General features: G+C 38.2%; 1 protein-coding gene across 1 annotated transcript in view; it reads right to left on the minus strand.

The window, feature by feature from the left end:
• Positions 1–17118, minus strand: part of GPC6 (glypican 6) — a 748058-nt gene that overhangs the window by 44666 nt on the left and 686274 nt on the right. The window contains exons 6-7 of the mRNA XM_062575905.1: positions 14961–15104; positions 10945–10974 (exon numbers count right to left, since the gene is read on the minus strand). Coding sequence (XP_062431889.1) covers positions 10945–10974; positions 14961–15104 — 174 coding nt within the window. The remainder of the gene's footprint in view (positions 1–10944; positions 10975–14960; positions 15105–17118) is intronic.

The following is a 17118-nucleotide window of genomic DNA, read 5'->3' on the forward strand; positions in this document are numbered from 1 at the left end:
TGATTTGATGGCCAAGGGCTGGAATGGTCAAGATCTGAATTCATTCCTGACTCAAGTCTCTGGTACAAGACCTACGTATTTGTATAGTTCTTAGAATAATAGATCCTTCATCTTGCCAGAAGCCCTAAGAAGGACTGTATCCATAAAAATAAATCAGAAAAAAGCCTCAGAGGCTAAATGACTTTTCCAAACCACAAAAATGTTTGAATCTGATTAGGTTTGGGAGAAAGAGTTGAGTCAGTTCTTATTTTATGTGAACTGACTTACTCATCTGCCTTTTATGTCAATATGCTGTTTGAGTTCAATTCTTTTAGATGATATAACTTCTCACATTATCCCACAGATGGCTTCCAGCCCTTTAACTGATATAGTATGCAATCTAAATCTATGCAGTGTTTACACTTCCTTTCAAGGTGGCTTTAGCAATTTTATCTCATTTTATTTTTCTACTTAGGAAAATCTGGCAAAATACCAAAAAGAGAAGTGTGCACATGAGTGCTCTCCATGGAAACTAGATGGCTGCTTAGTACCTTCACAAGCCAAGGTAACCCTGGGTGCTCTGATTAGCTTGTTGAAATTTAAACTCGTAGGATTCATGTGAATTCTTTCTGGATTAGCTCCTCTTCTTCTGATGAAGAGTGAAGTTAGCTCAGCCTGTCACATATAACTTTCGCTCCAAAGGCTAGCAGCTGATGGTCATGCTGGCAAAACATGCCTTTAGGCTTTCCTTCTGTATCCATACACAGGCTTGTCAAGCCTCATCATTTTACTCCCCTATCCCTGAGTTCACAGTGCAGAATAGCTGCTTTCTCCCAGTGCGCACGCTCCCAGAGCTGGACGGAGTGAGTGGCATAGTGTCAGCAGCCAGCACTGGACACGCTGCACTCAGGGAGTAGGATGCATTCACCAGACAGCAGCTTAGCACACCACCTTGTCCCTTCTCATATAGCCCTTGAGGCTAAGGGCATGATGCACTTTCTTGCACTGGCCCTTCACATGAAAGGCCTACAGGTAAATTAAAAACTGTGTATACAAGACAAAATTAAAAAATTACTACTTTCTCTCTTTTGACTGCTGAGGACAGAAGGAGCCAAGAATAGAATTTATGTTTCCAAGCAAAGAGTGCAAATGTCTTGACCTTTTCTGAATCTGTACAGAGGCATGCTGCTTGTTCTCAAAACTGAAAGAAAAGTCAGGATACTCCTGGCCACCTCCCTGCCTACATATTCGCAACAGAGGTGGAACAGTTCAGGCCTCTTGCAGTGGGTGTGGTCACTGTGTGACTCCTTTCCTCGCTCCAAAGCACCTTCAAGGGAAAATCCAACATTTTGCTTTATGTCACTTTCTTAGTGGTTGCATACCAAATGAAATAATTTTGTTGCTAGCCAAGCATGGATCCCCACAGGGGCCCATGAAAATCAAGTCTAATTTCTTCTTCACAAATCACTACCCAGGAATAGACAGATGCTATAAAGAAAAGTCAGTGTAGGTTCCTGAGCTTTACAAGTGATGGAATACAAAAGAAGGAGAAGAAGGAGGACAATACAATTTTCTTAGATTGGGTTGACCACATAAGACTGAGTAGAGCAGAAAAATTACTTTGACTAAGCAAATATGCATGCTAGTCATATAAGCAGTGAAACAAACTGTATGGAATATCAGAATCTTATTTAAATAAATATATTTCTTAATCAGAAAAATATAGAGCAATAAAAATTTAAAACACTTTCCTTGCTCTGCCTTGTCTCCTCATTTTCTCCTGAAATTCATTTATACCAACGTATGTGGCCGTCATTTTTGTCTGATAGACCCTTTCCATATTTATATCTATCTGAATTTGGACCTGACTTTTAACAGCTGTCTAAAGATTCATAGTTGGGATTCTCTGCTCCATCTGGTTTCTGATAAGAGGAAAGGCTTGATTAACTTATCCTTATCCGTTACTATGGCAACCTGCACCAATGCAGCGAGAATGAGGCATTCACATATATGTTCTTATCAGGGCAAATTTTCCCTGACTATGCAATTTAATCCAACAAAATTAAAAGGTAAATTGTGCAAATGATGGCTCAGCCTTGTTGAAAGTTTGTCATTAGGCCAGACTACAGCATGAGTATTGCTTTCTTTGTTAGAAAACACTTCAGCAAGCCAACAGCCAGTAGACTAAGGTCTCAAAACAAGATAACATTAGATTCAGAAGCTCAATAAATCCTGAAAGAACTTTAGAAGACAAATCTTCTATTTGTCACTGTTAGTACTGAAAAATGACAGTACATTCTTGCTTGAGTTAGGGCATGGCTACTTGGATGAGTACAAAACAAATTAGGATTTACTGAGCTTCAGACAATCTCGTGCTTCAAAGGGGGAAAAAAATGTAGGTGTGTGTCTAAACTCAGTGAGAGACATGGCCTCTATTGGCAACATGCAGCAGCTGAGCCCTCCTCAAAATCACGGTACATTCACCTGCGTTTGCTTCATGCTAAGAATGTGTCTGTGGACAGCTACAAGAGTGGCTAATACAAGGGTGCAGGGGCAGTTGTCAACTTGCTTATGCCTTAGGCATCTGCTCAGTACTAACAGAGTAAGGGTCATATCCTGGGATGAGAAGGCAGCCTTGGTCATTTGGTTAAGAAGATGAAACTTAAATCTGTAGGTGTTGTAAGACACACAAATATCCTGGTCAAATCCTCCTTTTTATAATGATGCCCTTTTAATCCCCAGTATTTCTTCAAGAAAGGGAATGGCTGAGTGAGGCAAGAGAGAGTTTTAGCATGGAGATGAGTGCCCTTGGAGTGATTACAGTGCCTTTGCAATGGGGAGACATTAAGGAACAAATGGCATTGAAGAATATGCCCCTATATATCATTAACTATTTTCTAGATTTCTGAAAGAGTGTTTGCCAGCCGTGTTATTTCACATTTTAGCACAGAAATAAATCAGTATTATCACTTGTGCGAAATAGGATTTTTAAAAAGTGCTTTCACATCCAGCTTTAGAATTCCAGGGGTTTTGTCCCAGGACATTACCAAGTTAATTTCCGGCTGGTCACATTTATGAGTGAGCTACTGCACATTTCACAGGCAGTATTTTTTCTCCAATCAATCCCTCTCCTATCTGTCTATATCCAGCTGACTTCATGATAAAAGGGATTTTTAAGGGACTCACTTTTGCCACCCTGACTTTTATCAAACAAGGGGTGACTTGATGAAAAGCATGATGAAACTAGGCCTCTCTCTACAGGCAGAGAGGAGCTGACTTCACCGTTTTTCATCTAACAACAAAAGTCTTTACTGGGGTGAACACTGGCTGGCTTGGGAATAAGGAGCTGTGCTAGTACGTGAGTAGCCTGTGTGACAGGCACAGGAAACTGAGCCAGAAACTACTTCTTTTTCTCTCCCAATACTATAGATATAGTTTTCTGGCAGAGGTGGGGTGTAGATAAAAATAGCCACAGTTTCACAGTCTCATCACTCAGTTGCCCTGACTGCTTGAGGAAGTGCTCTGAACTACAAATAGTAGCGTATTCAGAAGTACTGGACCCTGGAGTCAAAATTACTTCTCCGTAAGGGCAGAATGTAGACATTCTCTGCATGGGATGATGAAAGCTCAAATGTTGCCTGAGCATAAATGACACGGGGCGACTATGTTAACTTCTTTTTCTGCCATGACACAAACTGAGGTTACCAGTTCAGACTTTGCTAACTTGGACACTAAGAAAATCATGCTTTACAGAAACAACTGATTAATTTTCTGGCTCATCCTATTCCCACAGCACAAATGAATGATCAGAAAATCATGTAGAGAGATAAAGTTATGGTTGGGAACCCTACATCTTCTACTTCAGAAGAAAAAAACAGCCAAAATGAAGATTTAATTAAGATATTCAAGACAGGAACATCCTTTTAATGGCACTCAGTGCCTACCACAGAGTGGCCCCTCATTACCAAAACAATATAACTGTCATTAATGTCAAGATGTATAATAGTAATTTCACACTCTACTCGTGTCTGTAGATCATAAACTCAGTAAAATAGTATCTAAGAATGGTATTCGACTCAAGATGGTGTTAGTGTCTGTGTCTGAGATGCTAACTCTTGCTAGCTCTAATGCTAACTTTTGTAATCAGTGGTGAGAAATAGGCACAGGGTTCAAATTCTTCTCAGTGTAATACAGATTCCTAAAATAGCTCAGGTCAGCTGTGACTGAAAAGTGCCTATTTCTCTCAGTTGGTGGTAAAAGGTACATAATCTGGCTAGCCCTTGAGTCAGATACCTACATTTGGTCAGCTGGATTTCATCTGAAAGCATAAAGAAGTGTGAAAGGCTTTTTTTATTTACATATTATTTTCAAGATAATAAATGTTGTCTGATTTTTAAGCCTATTAACATTTGTACTGAGATCATGGAGAAAGGAAGTTTCTCTCAGCTTCATTTATTATGCAGTGAATCTTTTTTTCGTGAGTGATTGCTGCTCTTTTCAGCAAAAGAAATGTGGTTCTCAAACTTATGATATTAGAAGTATATCATACTTCTAATATATCAGCTACATTTGTGAATAATAGCTCCACAGACTACTCAAACACTGTAGGCGCATTATATTAAAAAGGACAATGCACTTCAAACAATTAGCTTTTTACTTTAGTGGCTGTAGCCATTACTTGGGTAACACAATCGTTATTATGTATTGGAGATTTTTATAGACTTGAATATTTAAAAAGGAAAAAAACCCAACTTGCATTCTGGTGCATTTTCTTCTTGGTTCCTTCATAGCATTTATGCTGTCCAAATATATAATAAGAAAGCAAAATTCCCAGCACTTTAAAGTGAATGCAATTATCCCAGAGACTATTAAAAACTGGTTGTATATCAGAGACATTTTTGCTCCCATGAAAATGAATGGCAATGGCGGTTACATTAGACTGTGGCAATGGGAGTTACTCTTGCCTGAATTTAAAAGAACTCAGTGTAGGTGTCTACATGTGAAAGCCCCACCACAGTCCAGGAAGACCTACTGGGGAATTTGCTTGCCTACACACAGATGTCCAGTACCTTTGCACTATAACTGAGAACCCCATGCAGACATCCCACACACCCCTGGGCATCTCAAATGGCCCCAGATGCCTCTGTATGAACAGCCAAATTGAGCTCTTAGTCAAGAGAATCTGGAGAGTTATTCAGCTGCCAAATGTCTAACTTTTGCCTTATTTAGGATCAGACCATTAGCTCTCTAAATCTATCAAAAGACATAAATGAATGTCATTTGGGAATCTTCTGGAGTGTCCAGAAGACTGAAGAACATCTGTATGTCCTTTTTTACATCTGTTGGGTCCTTGTAGATTCCTTGGATAATTCAAGACATCTCCCAGAGCACTAGGTGCCTGTATTTCAGCAGTTGAATCCTGTCCCCCGTTGACTAACTTGATTCTACTTCTACCCTGGGTACTCTACTGCTACACTGAATTTAGATACAATGAATTCTATTAGGTACCAGAAATGACATGTACATGACATGAATTTAGCACAGAAGAAGCAAAACCCAAGAAAAACAGTTAAAATATGTACATGATGATCATTTAGCATTGCTGCCGCTGGCAGACGGTGCAAAGACACCAGGACAGTGGTGAATCTGTGAACATCTATTCAATCCCTGGTGAGCTCTAGACCTAAGTCCAAAATTCTAATAGCCTGTATCACCTTCACCTCTGCTGGGCTGTCTGTGGAGAAGTCAGGTATTGACTACTCAGTAGGGGATTCATCTAACTCAGCTATAGCCCTATGCAAGCTAAGCATTTGGTCAAGCCTCAGGTTCCTCACAGTTGACAGAGAAACACCTGCACTTCCAGAGGGGTATTTGTTTGATCTGTGGCAGATGTCTACATTAGGCAGGAGGAATCACAATCTGAAAATGGCTGTTTTCTTGAATGACTTTGGAAGGAGCCTGTTCAACTAACTCCTTCTCCTGTAGCTTGATTTCTCTGTAGCAGTGCACTTCAGTACATGCTAGCATCCTGATACCCCTCGGTGTCCAGAACAGGACCTACTGTAGCATGTTGCAGGTATTCTCCTACTTTCCACAGAGACTAGGGTACCTATTGTGGTAATATGAGGTCTATGCAATTTGCCTGAGTGTGGAGCTGCATGCTGCTAGGGCCTGCCCTCATATGTAGGATTGAAGAAGTGCTGCTTGGTCTGCTAACAGCTGCATAACCTTAGACTTGTCCTAGTCTAAGGTTATCCTAGATGGATAAAAAGAAATGAGATGAATCCTTTCCTTCTCCCTACTCTAGTATGATTACAGGTCTGTGCCTTTGACTGTAAATAAATAGCCATAACTAGTTACCCAAGCTTTATTATTCATAGGCAGCAACATTATACAAACATCTTGTACTACTGTGCCTACAACCTGGACTGATTTGCTGATATGATTGGGGGATGGGAGAAGAAAGTAGGAAGGAAACATAAGCAATCTTCTCTAATGCAACATATTTGGTTTTTGACTAAGAAAAGGTCATGAAAGGGTCAGTATTTGTATGAAGGTAAATCTTTTCAGACTCTGTACTTTACCTCCCCTCTAACCAGTAGTAATACTCATAAAAGTCCATAAAGTGTCAATTTCTGTCTATTACATCCAAAAAAATCTATTAGATGTTTGGCTTGGGAAATCACTTTTTAGCCTGCTATAACCTGTTAAAAGGTGAGTCTGGTATTATACACTCCTGTTATAAGTTCACAATATATCCTTGTGTTGCAGCCTATCAAAATGGAAAATAGCTTCAAAAGGCTGAAGAGAACTAATTGTCAGTACAATTAACATGTATTTTGCTTTGGAGAGTGAGAATCTCTATTTGCAATTAATTCCAAAATCAGCAAAGCTTTAATTTCTCTGTTGGCACCCACACTCATGCACAACTAACTTGCTGCTGAAAAGATATTTTATGGTCTGTAGTCACTTGCAAAAATGAACCTTCTAATTCCTCTCTAGTGGTAAATGAATGGTTATAGAATCCATTTTTTTCTGAAAACTGAATAATATTGCTTTTAGAACCTGTTACTTGTAGTCAAATTAACTATACAAGAATTCATCACAGTATAACAGTTTTCAGGTAGGTAGTGAGTCTAGTTGCACCAGTCATTACTTGGAAGCATATACATGGGCATATCTTTTGTACTGTAAGTGAGGACACAAGTTCTGCTATCAATTTTTAGATGTTATATTTTTTCTTAATATTACATCAAAATATTAAAGACCAGAGGATGGTTATATAGTTACTATCATTCTTTAGCATTAAAAAAACCATTAAGAATTCACTTTTTCTGCTATACAAATTCGTACACAGACACATGAAATGAAACATGATCTTCCTCTGAGTTGAAAGAGCTATGTTGATGTATTTCCTGCTTAGATTCGTCTTCCAGAGGCTGATAATAAAAACTTTCTATGATACTGGAAAAAGAAAACTTATTCTTCATTGAATGGAGCCTGAAACTTCAAGTGGAAGGAAAAGGATCTTAATCCTGATTTACAAGGGGGAATTACAACTGAACAAAACTTGTGCAGCCTCTGGAATAAACTATTTTTATCAAAAATAAGTGATCCTTCTCAGTACCTGATGATACTACAACAATGAAGATGAATAAAAATTGCCTATCTATCAATAAGTTTTAAAGATCAAATTCTCTTCTTCTTTACTCTGAATTTATGGAGGCTAACTCCAAAGACCAACATTAAAAAATTATATTTAGACATCTACAAATTGGATGTCTGAGCTAATCAACTAGATTTTCTTCATACTCAATGTGGAGAAATAGGTAATTCAGAGGATAATTCAGATTCTTGTCATCTCCAAAAAGCTATCTTAAGCAAGGCCTGGAGGTGCCTAATTTTCTCCAGTGATTAATAAAGAAACAAGGTGATAGCTCAGACTTTGATAGGAAACATTAAAGATGCTTAAAGCTAGGGCAAATAAATCCCACCTCAAGTTATTCTGGCTTGATATGTCACAGCTGTGCAACCTTGAGCCTGTTATCCTGTTTTTCTTTATTTTAATACCCATGCTCAGGAATCACATAGTGCCTTAGCATATGAAAACTGAAGGCCCATAATTGCCATCTCTTCCTTGTACTGTGCACAGGCAAGTCTAGTAATCAGGAGTGGGTTCAGCCTGCACGTTTCGTGTTTCCCATCTTGGTAACAGTTTACATAATACTGTTTACGCCTCTAAGACATTCCTACAGATGAGATGATGACTCTCAGTGGATCTTCACACCCCTCACTAAAAGGAAGCTCAGCTAGCAGTAACAAGTACATATTTAGAAGCTGCTCAAGCGAGCGTTGTGTTCATTGAGGGAGTCGGGCAATACATCATTATTCAGGCGTGGCAGATACTGCATGAAAATCAAGACTGCATTTTTCTTGGATGACTAATTAAGGTAGAGAACTGTCTTTCCTGTTTTTGTTAGAAGACATTTTTCTCCTGCTCATACTAACAGGGTCTGAACAGCAGGCAAGCCATCCAAAGTTAGAGGCAACCACTGTTACAAAGTACTTGCTTAGTAACTGCGTCACGTACATTAGAAATGCATTGCATCAGATATAGCAGCATGCAGAACCACTCAGCTGGGCTATGGAATAATATCACAGTTTTTAGAAAAAGAACTCTGGCAGGTCTCCCAGGAGGATTCTGACAGCTACTATCATTCATCTGCCTTTGCCACCTGAAACTGGTATTAACCATGAGGGAAAAAGTGACAGCACAGACTTAAACTTACTTAGATATTGCTGTGACACAGGAACTAGGAATAAACAAAATCAGATACTAAGTAAACATCTACTTTAGGAGAATCAAGTAAATTTTAAATATGACACCAAATGACCGCTACAGATATCATAAAACATATTTATTCTTTATGTGTATTATATCCAGACAGCTAATAAGAAACAGGATCATATAAATCTTAACTTAGAGAAGTTAAACACCTGAGGTTTGACAAGAGTTGTCTGCTGATATGGCACAAGGAGAAATGACACCTCTAATAGCGTGGCATCTAAGGTATCTATGACATTGTGAGGAACTACTTTATGGGAAGTCACTGGGCTTCCCAAACACCTACATGAGCCTGTTATCTTAACTGTTAAAATTTTGACTGATTCTTCTTGAGCTATGAAATCTTCTCCAAGCTCATTGTTTGTATCTTTTCCTATGGGCTGTATATGCAAAAGGTGTTTGAAAATTTCATATCTGTCCTGCAGTTTAAGAGAGTCAAGCTTTTTCTTTTAAACTCTCCAAGATCTACATCTACAGGATTTTACTATAGGGTCCCTAGAGAAATAAAATGTTGAGAATAAGCGTCCTATCTCAGGCATTCTGTGCTGTCCACTGCACGTACTTAACATTTCTAGACCCTGGACTAAATTGATTCAAACAAAACTGAAACGTAAATTCCACTTGCAGAGGTGCCCCAGAGGATTCCCTAAGTAATTCAGATCAATGTCTTCAAAGTATATTGTCCTGTTAATTTTAGCCTTTTGTGGGTAAAATGCAAAACATTCATTTCTTGAATTATGTTTTATGTTTCATGTAATTTTGGAAACACTGGGAAGCAATTGTTCACAATAGAATTCTTGGGCTACTATTAGCATTTTTTTATTGTATCAAAAATCATCACACAATCAAATCAAAAAACATAAAAAATCTATGAACAAATGCACACTTAAAATGTGCCCCACCATTTTCCTGAAGTAAATGTTTCTGGGCCTTTTGCTCACAGAAATTGAGACTATTTTAAAGAAAGCAGGAGGTAAGATAGAAAAAAGAACACTTTCCTACAAAATGTGACACTGTATACCCCCCTCTCCTTAGTAAAAAGCATGAAAGGGTTTCCTTTTCAGACAGGGTGTGTGCTCATCCACTTATCCATGCAGCCACTCTACAGTACTTGAACATAAATCACACCCCAAATGCCATGGTCAATTTCTCAGCTGCTGATCTCCATAGGATGCACGTGCATCATGTATTACATGTTTAATAGTGCATCAACTCCCTTGCAGAAAATGAAGAAAGCTCCCACATTCTCCTGAAACAGAATGTGGAATTTATTTTCTACATGTCCAGCCAGGGCTGGGCTGCGATAGGTTGTTAGGAGAAACTCCAGCTGTATGGTACGATGACGCACTGGATGCAGAGGTACTTGAGATAGCTCAGATATAGGAAGTAGTATGGCTATATCAACATGGTGCTCTCTGTAGACTAATTAGTCCCACCAAGAAGCAGGATGTTAATAGTCCAAGCAGACAGTTTTGGGGCACTTCACTAGTAAGAGGATGTGTATCTGCATGGTGCTGCATATCCTCCTTCCCTTTGGGTCCCACTGAACTCTCTGCAAGGAAGCCTATTTGAAACCCAAGGAACACCTAAAACTCACAAAACTTAGCAGGTTTCTGAAGTTGCAAAGTATAATGGAGTCTGTTTCGTCAAACCCTCACAATGAAGCTAAGTGGTTTGTCCAGATAAGACAGCAAGGCAGGGACAGCTCCAGGAAGGGAGCTCAGGAAGGCCAGAGAGCTTGTTTCCATTGCTCCAGTGCTGTCTTAAGTGATAGGTTCCAGACTTAGATGCCACCACAAAGTGGCCCCATTGCCATGCCTGTGAAAGGAGGGATCTGAGATCATGTGGACACCTAGGTAGGCTTTGAGCTCACAGGGGGAACACACTCCTTCCTGGGGATGAAGAACCATCCCTGAAGCAGGAGTTCTGGAAAAAACTAGCAGTCTAAGCACTAGTCAAAATTAAATGAGGTAAGAGTGTAAAATTATAGAAAGAACTGCTTGCATTTTAGCCTACACACAAAGTAAACAAGGTGAAGATGAAACTTTAAAAGTGTCTTGCCCAGCATTGCACAAAGACAAATGGAAATGAAGGTGAAGAATAAGAATACCAAAGCTTACACCATGTTGCATTGTCCTCCAGATAGTCCTCTGGGAAGCAAGAGAGAAACAGATTCAGAGAATAGAAAAACAAAACAAAACAAAACAAAACAGGTTATACCAAACAGGCAACTACAGAGAAGATAACGAGTCTTTATAAGTAGTTCATTGTATATGAGAAATCTTAGATCGTACTCTGCAGAAACAACTGAGATCAATAGATAAAATTATATAATTTCTGAAAGTATTTGTCTTACTTCAGGTGTGATTGTTCATTGCCTAGTCTAAGGGTGTCACTTTTGGCACCTCTGTAGCAGAGGGATAGAGAATGCTATCTCTGAGTCTTTTAAATGTATGCTTTAGGATGAGATAAACCATGCTTTAGCAGTATTTGATTTCAATTTAATTGTCTAAACTATGCTTAGACAAGTGAATGAAACTATTTCTTTCTCTCCATTAACAATAAAACTACAGAATGTACTGAGATAGTCACCTAAACTAGAAGGTCTAGATAGCTAGTTATGGGTATCTATACTATAGATTTCTATATTTAATCAGAAGAGTCCTAATTTCTGTGGGAGAAACACGGCAGAGAAATAGAGAGGAATCCAGTGACCTGAATGTAAGCATACACTACAATTTTAGCAGCTCTGAGGTATTTCCGCTTGCCTTCAGGTGACAAGAGGCTTCCTTCTCCTCTAAGTTTTCCAGTAACATTTGGACATCTTGAACAGCATAGACATCTCAAATAACCTTAAGTGGCCATGATAATGGAACAGAAATACCATATACTCTCCTTTAGGGCATCTTATCTGGTCTTCAACCATCAGCCCCTGGAGGACATGGGTGTCCTGAAGGGCTGCTCTGCCCGCTCAGTCAGATGTCTTAGAAACCCTGGAGTATCTCAAAGAGTACTGCATGTCTAGATGTGAATAATGTTGAGCCTTCCATTTCCCAATCTGTGCGAGTGGTCTACAGCAGGTGGGGTGAATCACTCTCCAAAGGTGTGTGTCTCTCTCCATTGACTTTAGAAGGAGCCTAACTTTTAGGCTCTGTGCTGCAAAGACTTGACTTAGCTGCCTGAACATAGGTGTCTTGTACTGTTTGAGATGCTGCAGCATATTCTGCTTGGCTCTCAGCTTCTGCTCCAGAAGAATATTGGTCTCTACAAATCCTGTGCCATGTCTGCTGACTTTGTGTTTCAGATACTCTGACGTGTCTCAAATGGTACTTTACACCCATGCTTAGACAACTCTCTCAAGATTTAAATAATTTCCTGAATAAATCTAATGCATTTTAAGCCTGTTATACCACTACTACTCCAGGATATTTCATTTTCTTTTCTCATTTCACACAATTATTTTGATTTATTTCTTGTTTATTAAGACTTTTGATTTATTTCTTGTTTATTAAGACTTATTAGTCCCAACTATGACAATAATACAAGAAAACACCTCTTCCTGTTGGAATATTGTAGTTGGATTAATCAAACAGTTTCAGCCAAGGATGAAGGAGCACATTTTCAGAAGGGCTCAGCACTGGGTGATTTCGGTGTTGGCTTCTTATAAGAGCTGCTTTGTGAAACATACCTGATAAAATATGCTCAGCTGAATTAAACTTATACATGGGCAGTTGAGTAGGGCTGAAAAATTTGGCTAGTGTTTGTATAAAATTGAGATGCAGAGGAAGTATTTTCTATAACTTGGTCTGTTCTGAGGACATGCTCTCTAAGCCAGATGACAGCAGAATTGTTTGTCATTTCACCTTTTAAGATTTATATAGGTTCATGTTTGGACTTTGCTATGACAGTTTAAAGTAAAGTGGTTTGGGGATTTTATTCATAAAACACTGTCAAAAAACTGCTTCACAAGGAAAAGTTTCTGCAACATAGAAGTAGGTAATAATAATTCCTTACATATGTATTTTGTATATATAAAAAACAAAAGCAGCTTTGATGGCTTGATGTTACTGTCAAAATACTAACATTGTGGGTTTTTTTAGTAAGCAATAGAAAATGATCAGTGCACAGACCAGAAAACTACTTTGAGTGGGATTCTTCTCAAGCCCTCTTAACAACACAAGGGTTAGGAGGATCTAAGTGAAGTTGGTCCTCCAGGCTCTGTCTATAGTTAATGAAGAGAGATATGTGATTGAAGGAATGATTGAGCACATTAAGTGCAATGGATCTCATGTAGACAGGATGAATTGAGCTACTGTGAGGAAAGAGTGCAGCATTTATATCTTTCTGGATAAAATTACCCAGGCTGGCAAGAGATGCAGGCAGTGACCTTTCCCAAGCACTGCTCAGGGACTACAGCTCTGAAACGATGCCTTCTGCTCTAATCCACATAAGCAGCCTTTCCTCGCTCCAGCTGAGGTCAGTGGCCATCTCTAACTTCAGGGACTGTTGGTCTCAATCCAAAAGGAGATAACGTGCATCGCTGCCATTTGGAAATGGATTTGAAACCAATACTCATTGCTAAGAAGAAATGAACAGTTTCTAATTTAAATAACACCTGCAAGAACAATAAATAGGTATTTGGCTGCCACACTTTTAAAAGTAGCAGCAGCAAATCTAAACTCTTTGTTTTTTCTGAAACAATGGGTGAATAAATCTAGTTAAATCATAGGGGCAAATTCCGCTTTGAAAGATTATAAGTTATTATGAGTTATAAAGAAATACCTGCACTGGAAATTTTCATTCATTACAGTCTTTAAAGGCCAGCAGCATATGACACATCTTTGCTTTAGTCAGGGTGATAATTATTTTGGAAGTTTGCAATTTAAAAAAGATATTAATATGTTTGGATGTGTTTTCCTTATGTGAATATGGAATGCCTCTTAAATCTCTTTTTCATTGCAAAAATGCTTTAACTGCTCTTACTGTATAGTAGTAATCCAAGCTGTACTTTGCTCCCAACCTTCCTTTTTGTGCTCTTGCTCCCACTTCCTCTGCTTTCAACCTTTAAATTTGCCCAGAGTGTGACTGAAACCTACTGGCTTCAGCAACGCTTCACTTCACCTTGGCCAGTTCTAGGACACAAGAGCTGGTCCTCTGAACCCTGCATGGAAGGACATGCATGTATAGCTGGCAAGCATCAGGGAAGGCTGCGGTGCAAGCGGCGCACCGAGCAGGAGCACAGCTCCCTGAAATCTTAGCTTCCCAACTGGTGGTGGCTGCTCCCAGCCAGGTGCTTCTCTTGCTCCAGCCCTGAACATGACTGTCTGGTCTCTTGGATGGCCTGAAAGTTTGCATGAGCAACAGGAGCATCGGTGCCCAGGCATTCAGTGACGTGCTCAGCAAGCTGAAGTTATATGATATGGTTTGTTTTGATTCAGATGCTTTACAACTCTTTAATTTTTCCCATTGACTTTACCTGAAGACATTTGCTGAGATAATATTAACAGCTATAATAATTAGCCCACTAGAAATCTCTAGCTATGTAAATAGCAAGAACAGTGAAGTCCGAGATGTCAATCCAACGACGGATTGTAGAGAAAACAATCTTATGTTAAAGTCATGATTTTGAAACGCTTGAATAAATAAAACAAGATTAATGATCACTGGAATTTCTGATAAAAGTCAATTTTTGACTTTTGTTGATGGAAACAAAGCAGTTAATTTTACAATTGCATTAAAAATGGAATAAATGAATGTACCTTTACAAGCATATATGTTAAATAACAGGCTGCTAAAAATTAATTTAATATTTTTAAAATATCTGATGTGTTAGCTTTTCAAAGAGCATTCATACTGCAAAGTACTTGGCTTATCTGTTTATTGATCTGCAGGAAGGAGCTTATTCTCTTCAAATATTTCTAATACGTAAAACCTGAGTCATATTGCTTCCCTAAAATGCAGTTCTGTACTATTTCCAATGAGGAAAGAAATATTTACTGAACAGTGGAACACTTGGCATAGAAATTGTATGGAACGATTATGAAATTATTAGAAAACCTTTATCAGAAGATTACCGCTTTTCTATCACATTACCGAGCCATTTGTGCTAGTTCAAGTGGCACACGTTTTGCCTTACCAGCCTATCCAAACTTGTGCCAGCAGCGGTTGTAGGTCGCTCCTCTGGGTTATAAGGTCTAAACCGGGTGTTGAAGTTCTCAGGGACAGAACGAGATGATCTCATTGCAGATGCTGGTTTAGGTTGGCCACATCCTTGGAAAACCTGAAAAAATCATCACAGGTTGTATGACAATGCCAGAATAAGAGAAGCTGATATTTTATGGAAGTATTCTCTATTTCATATATTTGAAACTTTAGCTTTGATTGACATTTTGTTAACAGTGAATTGAGCACTCTTTCTACATTAAAACTCAGATTAATAATTATACTTTAATTATTTTACTTTACTCAGTATAACACTATACAGGGACCTTAAAAACACTTAAATCAGTACAGGAAGGTGATTGTTCTAAGAAATTAACATCTGAAAGCATTTTAATTTCTATCTGCTCAGGAAGAGAAATGAACAAAAGGAAGTCCTCTGTGGCAGGACTCAGTTGATAATTGTTTCAGATTTTGTTAAAAGTGTTATTTATCCAGAATCGTAACTCATTCATAATCCCTGTTCACGGCTATCCCCACCTGGTAATCTTGTTTGTAGTCTCAGTGTAAAGGTCAATGATGAAATAGTCTTGTAACTGGATTACCTTCTTATTCCCTAGTAGGTCTTTCTCTAGATGAGGGTTGAGGCATATTGAGTGGGCAATAGTGAGAGTTATTTTTGGCTAGTGTACTTGCTTCCTAGGTATAAAAAATAATGTTCAGGCTTATGAAATGTTTCATATGTTCCTGTTTGGAAAAAAGTTTTGGTAGCATATATATTGCACATACTAAAAGACTCAGAGGACACATTAGACTACTGGATAACGAGTATAAATCTAAGAGAATTTCTTACAGAAGTTGCTCTGTTGAAGGGGGGTAGAATATTCACACAACTAAATTTTTAAAATGCTCTGACGAAGTAGAGTCCTGCTGCTTGCTTTCATATCAACTTTTTCAGTTCTGGGATCATTCTTCTCTTATGAGCATTGTATTTTGCCTGTTTCGACGTTTTATCTCTCTTGAGAAGGAAAAATAAATAAATCTCAGGATTTCCTGTAATATATTTTTTACTGAACTCTAGTGCTAGACACAAACTATTTGCCTAAATTAATTTTATGGTGGTGCAAGTACTGTGTCTTTTGGGTATGACCAGAGTCCTCCTCTTTCAGATGGTAAATAAGGTGGTGGCTATGTTGTCAGCCAGTGATCCCCAAGGCTCATGTTTCGCTTTTAGACAATATTCTGCCTTGAGTGGTTCTCTCTTGAAGTAGGTATGGATATCATGGCTTTTGTTGCTTTCAGGATTCATTACAATTAGCTCTTGGCTAGATTTCCTGATATTAATTTAGAGACCCCAAATGATTCAAAATTTGCTGAAAGAAACTGACCCATGCTAAATTTATGTCCAGTCATCATGTCTGTTTTGGCTCAAAGTCTAGCAAGTCAGCTGTTGTGTGGCCATTGGGATTTTTAATGTATGCATGAAACATTGCTTGGTTGTTTTGAGACTATGTAAGATTTTCTGAATAGTTTCTAAACTCCTCAGTCATGAGGATAATTGGACAATAAATTAATTTAATCATCTAGGAAAGATGATTCTAGTTTGAAGAGTTCTATTTTTTTCAGAAATTTAGGCCAAAATCAATATTCAGAATTTACACATGATTATGAATAATATCGTACATTTTAAAGGGCCAAATATATGTGCTTGGGGCATCAATTGTACTTACAATAATTTACTCATTTCTTTTGATTGAAGATAAATTATGAGAAGAAAATGTAAAAGTTTATTTAGAAATCTATGAAATCTCCTTTAGTTATTTAAGCATTTAGGTATCTGCTTACAAACACAAATGGCAGTTATTCAAAATATGGGACCTGATTCCCATGGTAAAGGAAAATGAGGACACTGAAATCCTTCCCTTAAATTTCAGAGTGCGTGACAGTTAGGCTACTTTTATGGCCATATGGAGAAACTACTAGTCTGAATAATTTATATTTTACTTTTCTTGTGCCATACTGAAAAAAACCTAGCATACACTACGTAGAATTTAGATACATATATATATATAGTCATATAAATAGTTGTTACTTGCAGTTTTGTATGAATAAAATTACATACAACTAGATAATAA

This window comes from Rhea pennata, chromosome 1 (genome assembly GCF_028389875.1).
Source record: "Rhea pennata isolate bPtePen1 chromosome 1, bPtePen1.pri, whole genome shotgun sequence".
Lineage (NCBI taxonomy): Eukaryota > Metazoa > Chordata > Aves > Rheiformes > Rheidae > Rhea > Rhea pennata.